The 7,167-nt window shown below is 32.4% G+C and overlaps 1 protein-coding gene across 1 annotated transcript; it reads right to left on the minus strand.

Moving 5' to 3' along the window:
• Positions 1–950: 950 nt before the first annotated feature.
• On the minus strand, positions 951–1,579 carry LOC119569315 (gastrula zinc finger protein XlCGF57.1-like). The gene is made up of 3 exons (XM_037917530.1): positions 1,399–1,579; positions 1,124–1,310; positions 951–1,029 (listed from the first exon to the last, which is right to left on the minus strand). The coding sequence occupies exons 1-3, from the start codon at positions 1,577–1,579 to the stop codon at positions 951–953; spliced, it is 447 nt and encodes a 148-aa protein (XP_037773458.1).
• Positions 1,580–7,167: the final 5,588 nt, after the last annotated feature.

The following is a 7,167-nucleotide window of genomic DNA, read 5'->3' on the forward strand; positions in this document are numbered from 1 at the left end:
AAAAAAGTTTAATTTTTTTTTAAATTTTTTTTAATTTTAAAAAATTTTTAATTTTAAAAATTTTTTTATAAAAATTTAAAAATTAATTATTTTTTTTTAAATCTTTCCTTAAAAAAAAAAATTTTTTTTTATGTCTATATTATAATATACATTTTATAATCTATTCATAAAATAGATATTTTTAATATTTATATAAATAGAATCATTTGTATTATATGATACATAAATTTAAAAGTAAAAATTATATAAAGATAAATTTTTTATATATATATATATATATATATTATATATATTTTATATATATATATATATATATATATATATATATATATAGATATATATATATATATATATAATATATATAATATATATATTATAATATATATACACATATATATATATATATATATATATATATATATAATATATATATATATATATATATATATAATAACATAAAATCTTATCTTGGCCCTATAATAAGTTCCGTTTACTTTTTGGGAAGACTTTAATGTACTTTCATATCCATATATCCAATATGACTTCATATTTCATATAAATATCCAAACCTGGAAAATCATCCTAGTTATGCAAAGCATTCTACACACACTGTATATTAAACAGCAGACCATAAACCCGAAGTAATAAATATTCTTTTTTTTAAGTTTAGGAAAGGAGGATCATCTGAAACTTTAAACTTACATGACTAACTCGTATTATTTTTAGGACCTGCATTACATGAGTGGCAGTATTGTGTGAATGATGAGGAATTCAACAAATGATAACTTTAAATCATATCATATTCTTTTATGTTCAACAGATTCAGACTATCTCCACAGAGATCAGATTACTTAATGTTATCTGAAAGCAGGCTGGCAATGTCTGTTACTTATTTACCTTTGTTAATTAGTTGAAAGACAATAAAATGAAGGTTTCACCATATTCCTTGATTATTTCCTTTTGACAGTTGAATGCTCTATGTTCCAAAGGTTCACCATACCTTCTCTTTCAATTAATGACAGAGCAATACTATATGAAAGCAACATAAATATGGGAAAGAAACATTAAAGTGAAAAAAAAAATGAGTGAAAATGAAAGAACTATGACAGAAGGAAGGGGTTACTGATGAGTTTGGGAATGTCTTCTCAGATTGCTCATGCGGCTGAATTTTGCCGAGCAGTGCTGACATGAAAATGGCTTTTCTCCAGTGTGGGTGAAGAGATGATTCTTGAGGTGGGCCTTCTGAGCAAAGCGCAAAGGACAATTAGGGCACATGTATGGCTTTTCGCCCGTATGTGTCCTCATGTGAACTTTCAGATTGTATTAAAATGAAGCACTAAATGAGCACTGCGGACACTGATACGGTCTTTCCCCTGTGTGAGTACGTAGATGGATCACCAGATTGCTCTTGGATGCAGTCTGGTAAGAGCACTGTGCACAGGAGAATGGTTTCTTCACCTTCTTTCTTCCACAGCTCCCCACCAGGTCTATAAGTGCTGTCTCGTTCTGCGTTGGAGAAAGGGTGGTGGTGAAACTGTCGCAGCTGGGTGACTGATGCCAAAATCTTCCCGAGCCCCATGTTTTCACTATCACTGGTCCTCTGATTTCACTATTAGTCCAACCTGTAAACAAGACCCAAATATTATCAATATTATTTAAAAAAAGAAGAAGAGAAGAAAAAGAATAATAATAATCTTTAAACACAGTAATACTGTATCTGCTTTTATGTGATTATTCAAATGTGTATATTCAAATTTACTACAAGACTTATATAGTAAATTTAAATATTCACCGATATATGAGTTTAAGGACAATAATTTTAATTTTGTGGTCATTAGGATGTCAGCTATGGCACCAACACCCCCTTAACCTGTCTAGGAAGCCTGTTCCCTGGGGAGAGGGAGCATCGGAAGAGAAAATCAAACTGAGTAATGGCTGTTTTGAATTCCTATTGCTATTGATGTTGGTATTGGTATGCATATCAGAGAAAAAAAATTATATAAGAAGATCATAGGCTTGTTAGCCAATTTTACCATAAGCTATTTATGCAATTCCCTAAGTTGGATTTTGATTCATAATGAAAAAAAATATTTTGTAGACAAAATAGTAATAATCCAGTGCAAAAGTGGTAGAAAAGGGTTAATAACTTAATCTAAATATAAATCAACAACTATACTGTGTCCTGTCCCATGCTGCTTTCACCATTCTATTATTTTTCCCTAGAGACTTGGCAAACTGAAGTAGTCCAGAGTCTGGAGGTGAGTTGCCAGGTTCATCTTTTCCTCACACCCAACAGGCTTCACAAATGACCCTAACCTCATGTGCTTCACTTGTTCATATCTAGTATATTACTATAAAAACTGTAATTTGCACTCTACTTTTTGTACATGTGTACATGCAAATCCAGGTACATATGTACACATTTACATCCATTAACACCTGTACACATATGTATATCTTTGTACACACATCTATTCATGTACACATATGTACAAACATTTACATAGATGCACATCTATATAGACCCATGTTCATCCATGTCCACACATGGACTTGTGCACCAACAAGTGGTATCATATTCTAATGTTGTGCTAATCTAATTATAAAAAAAAGCAACATGAATACATACCAGGGAGTGCTGCAGCCCTTGGTGAATAGGTGATGTCACATCCTCACAGTAGCTATGACCTGCTGTACTTCCTTCACCAATGTCGCCTAAGCCAGGCCACTGGAAGGAAAGCATTACATGAAAATTTAACACATTATAAACTATTTAGGGCCCAATACAGATTATATCTTAAAATCAAGTATTACACTGATTCTGAGGCTTCAGAAAGAAATAAAAGTCCTGTTACATTTGTGTACTTGCTAATGATAAACATTTAAAAAACATTTTTTGAAATATCTGTCATACCAGGAAAAAAAAAAGTGGGGGAGGTTGTAAAATGACAAATAATATAAGGTCTTATCATATCATTCAAGTATCAGGTTCAAGAGGGTTTTTGCTTTTTCCTTAACCACAATGAGATAGCTGTGTGGTTAAATTTTGTAAGAATATGTATTTCAAAAGTAAGCACACAATTCTAACACAACTAACTATACAATTTCTGTTGAATTTTGCAAAAGTTGAGAATAAAATTGCATAATCTGGACAATTCAGCTGTGCACTTCAAACTGACTGAGAAGCACAGACAGGTTAGTGTTATCCTTAAAGCACCAGTGGTAATGGTAGTGATACTGTCAAGTGTTTAAGTAGCAAATAAATATTTCCAACAGTATGAGATAGGACACATCCTACAATATCCTGAATTACTCTACACTTAAGTTAGAGAGAAATGCTTTGGTTAAAAGTTCATAGAATTTCCCAGATTCAATTTTTGCAAAATAGTACAAGTAATATAAAACAGAAAAAAAGAAACTACAAGGGGGTGACACTGCAATAGACTTAGGCCCCATTTAACCAATTATACATGTATGACAGTGTACTGAATAGCATTGCATTTCCGAGGATGTTTGACTATTGAATGGGTTATTTTTCATCAAATATAACTAATATGTTGGACGATTGCTTGGCCAAGCCTAGGCCTGACTTCTGTATATGGGGCCACCTTATACACACATATGTATGATTGTCTGACTGCACATCTATCTCAGCAAAAGACATTCTATATAAAACACACGCACATTGTAAGAACAACAACTACACAAATACCATCACTAGCTTCGTCTTTGCTGTCACACAATTTTCCATGAAGTGAAACAGGCCAAAAAATTGATATGTGGTCTGAAACCTCTCCAATTGTGTTGCTACATCTGCATGGTTGTATATATAGGAATTTACATATAACTGCTATTTCATGTCATAATATACCATTTTAATTTAGGTAAATGCAAGTTTTAAATCTACTTGTAATAATAATAATAATAATTAATAAAAAATCATAATAATAAATAATAATAATAAAAATAACAATAATAGTAATAAATAATAATAATAAGAGTAATAATAGTAATAATAATAAAAAAAAAAATATATACATATATAATATATATATAATATATATATATAAAATATATTATATATATAATATATATATATATTAATATATATATATATATATATATATATATATATATATATATAATTATATAACTATATTTAATATATATACATATATAAAACATACCAAATTTAAAAGGTTTTACTGTTATACTTATCTAACTCTTTGGTTGTGGATAGAATGACATCATGCAATGGCTGTGGTTAACCAAGTTGCAGATGGCCATTATTTACATACCCTGCACCATGACTCATCATATGAAATTATCTTTCCCCAATGGTCGTGGCATCATATGTTTGGACCTCATAATTTGATACGGAAGAGAATATAGGGGACGGTGCTGATGTGCATGAACAACCTGCAGAAAATGCCCAACATGGCATTTTTAATTCAATAATGACGTTAAATGAAAACCAGTCACAACAAAATCAGTTCTGGAGGGTAACTGATGATTTCAGTTATCTTGGGTTACACTGCAAAAATGCTAACCTCACCTAACCGAACCAGCAACCTAACCCAGCCTGGGGAATGGGTTGAAATCTGTTGAGTGGGAAAATCAATTCGAGTGTAGTGAAACCTAATCTTATGGCATGATCTCAATTCAGGTGAGACCCTGAATAAACAATACAAGGACCATGAAACCAACAAAGAGAACAAGAGAAGAATAGAGAGTGATAATGAAGAAAACCCAATCTCAAAACTACTGAAAAAGAGAAGCCGGAGTGAAAACACCGGAAGAACCCCAACCAACACCAAGTAAGCAAATATGAGGTAGGAAATGAAAATTCCGTAGTACTGATTTAAAAACCTTCCGACAGGTGCATGTATATACATGCCATGGCAGCTGACTATCTGCCGGTGGCATTACATACATGCCATGGGTATGTATGGCATGCCATGAGTTTTTTTTTTTGTTACAATACAAACAAAATATTTTTTTCACACTGAAAATGTGATTAGTAGTTTTTACACTTTTTCTCATAAAAAAAGAAAAGAATGATTTATAAAAACACTGAACATAAAATAATCGATATGGAAGTGATAATATAAACCTGTTGAACTAAAGTTAATCTTATAAATAACTTGGGAAAAAACAAAACCTAGGTTTCAACTCAATGTACCACACACTGCTTATTTTATTCAGACTATAGAGCGAATAATGATCAACTATGAGTCTATTGTCACAACGGCACATCTGAGTTCGAGGGTTCGAGTCACCGGCCGGCGCGTTGTTTCCTTGGGCAAGGAGCTTACACCTGATTGCCTGCCTAGCCACTGGTGGCCAAGCCAGCCCAAGTCAAGTGCTGGTCCAAGCCCGGATAAATAGAGAAAGAATTATTACCTAAAAGGTTACCACCGGCAACTCTCCGTGGAAAGGAACTGGGACCCTACCACGTACTCACTCCAAAGCATCACAACATGAAAACTACAATTAAGTATCACGCTGTGACCACGGCGGCTCAGACATGAACCTACCGTTAAAAGAAGAAGATGGAGTCTATATAACAACAAAAATATCCTACAGTCTTGATTTATCAGGAAATATGGCAAATAGAGACCTTAGAAAATAATAATAATGAAAATAGAACATAGGCTCTTAGTATAACGAAGAAAAGGCAAGGGATGCTGGTATTGGGCATGAGTGGTCGCGCATGCTAGGGTGACGATATGAGCCCCCGGCAGCGGGGCCCGGGCCACTATGAATACTACCCGTCGGGAAAGGGTTAATTAAAAGATGGATCCAAAACCACTAATTTTAACAATCCACTAAAATTAACCAAAGCCATAAACAAATCAGAATTTTAGAAATACATAGTTGAAGATTCCCCAAGAGTACTAGGGCAGGTAAAGCCCTCAGATTTGAAATCAAAGACATATCCAAATTAAGACCATTAAAAGAAATAAGTAGACTAGGAGACTTGGAAATAATATGTAAACAGCCAACTTCAAATAAAAACACAACGTTCCTTAGAACGATATACCCAGCAGAAATGGACTTAGATATGAAACATTAAAGAGAAAATAAGAACATTTGGATATGATCCAAATGAAATAATAGATGTAATAGAATAAAAGACAAAATAATGACAGAGAATGTGAAGAAAAATGGATACCTACTAATTCACTAAGAATCACTTTTCTTGGGACTTTACCCAAGAGAGTAGCTATAGGTCAAACTACCAAGTTAGACTATACACATTCCCTATACCAAAATGTTATAATTGTACGGACACAGGATAGAACATGCAATAACAAAAAAGGTGCAATAATTGTAGTTAGCATGGATATAGTTTTAAAGATTGCCAAAATACCCCACATTGCTTCTATTGTGATGAAAACCATTTACCAAACACAAAAGAATGTAAAGTGCACAATAAGCACAGGAAATAGATTAAGAAAACACAACACTAAACACATTAGAGATAAAAAGACAATTACAACAAGTAAAACCCCTAACAAAAAAGTAGTAATGAAACACAAGAAACAAATATGAAGACACAAACAAACAAAGAAAACAAATAATACACAACAAGCTAATGAAAGCACATCACTTCAACCTACAGAAGACAATAGAATGCAAACATATGCCACAGAAACTGACAGAACCACAAAGCCTAACTTTAGGCTAAGGAACCCCAAACAAACCAGAAAACCAAACCCAAACAGAAACACGCCACACACTTCAAAAACACACAACAAATAACAAGTCCAGAAATAAACAAACAAATGCAACATAAACAAGAAGAAAAATCTAAAACAAACAACAAACAAAAAGACGCATTCAATTCACCAATAACATGGTCATTACCGACGCCAATAATACACAAAGAAATGTAAAGAAATGAGAGGACTTCTCCTGGACAAAGATAGCCAAAAACATATTCATGATGATAACAAAAATAACAAATAACTTAAATTTGGATAAATCAATAATTCAAAATATAAGGAGTTAATAAACAAAATTAGCAATATGCTAAAGATCTGTTTGATTGTAAAATGAACAACATATCATGGAATGCATGATCCGTGTTGAACAAGAAAACAAATATAAAATATCTAATACACAAAGAAACTCACGTGATAAAATTACAGAAATGATAAAAAA

Source organism: Penaeus monodon, unplaced genomic scaffold (assembly GCF_015228065.2).
Source record: "Penaeus monodon isolate SGIC_2016 unplaced genomic scaffold, NSTDA_Pmon_1 PmonScaffold_14001, whole genome shotgun sequence".
Lineage (NCBI taxonomy): Eukaryota > Metazoa > Arthropoda > Malacostraca > Decapoda > Penaeidae > Penaeus > Penaeus monodon.

What these genes read in the sequence shown, in the direction of transcription:
- LOC119569315 (XM_037917530.1), bottom strand. Translation starts at nt 1,579, where the DNA reads ATGGGGCTCGGGAAGATTTTGGCATCAGTCACCCAGCTGCGACAGTTT. An exon ending in CTGCATCCAAGAGCAATCTG is followed by an intron (nt 1,311 to 1,398) that starts GTGATCCATCTA and finishes ACAATCTGAAAG; the next exon opens with TTCACATGAGGACACATACG. An exon ending in AGACATTCCCAAACTCATCA is followed by an intron (nt 1,030 to 1,123) that starts GTAACCCCTTCC and finishes GCTTTCATATAG; the next exon opens with TATTGCTCTGTCATTAATTG.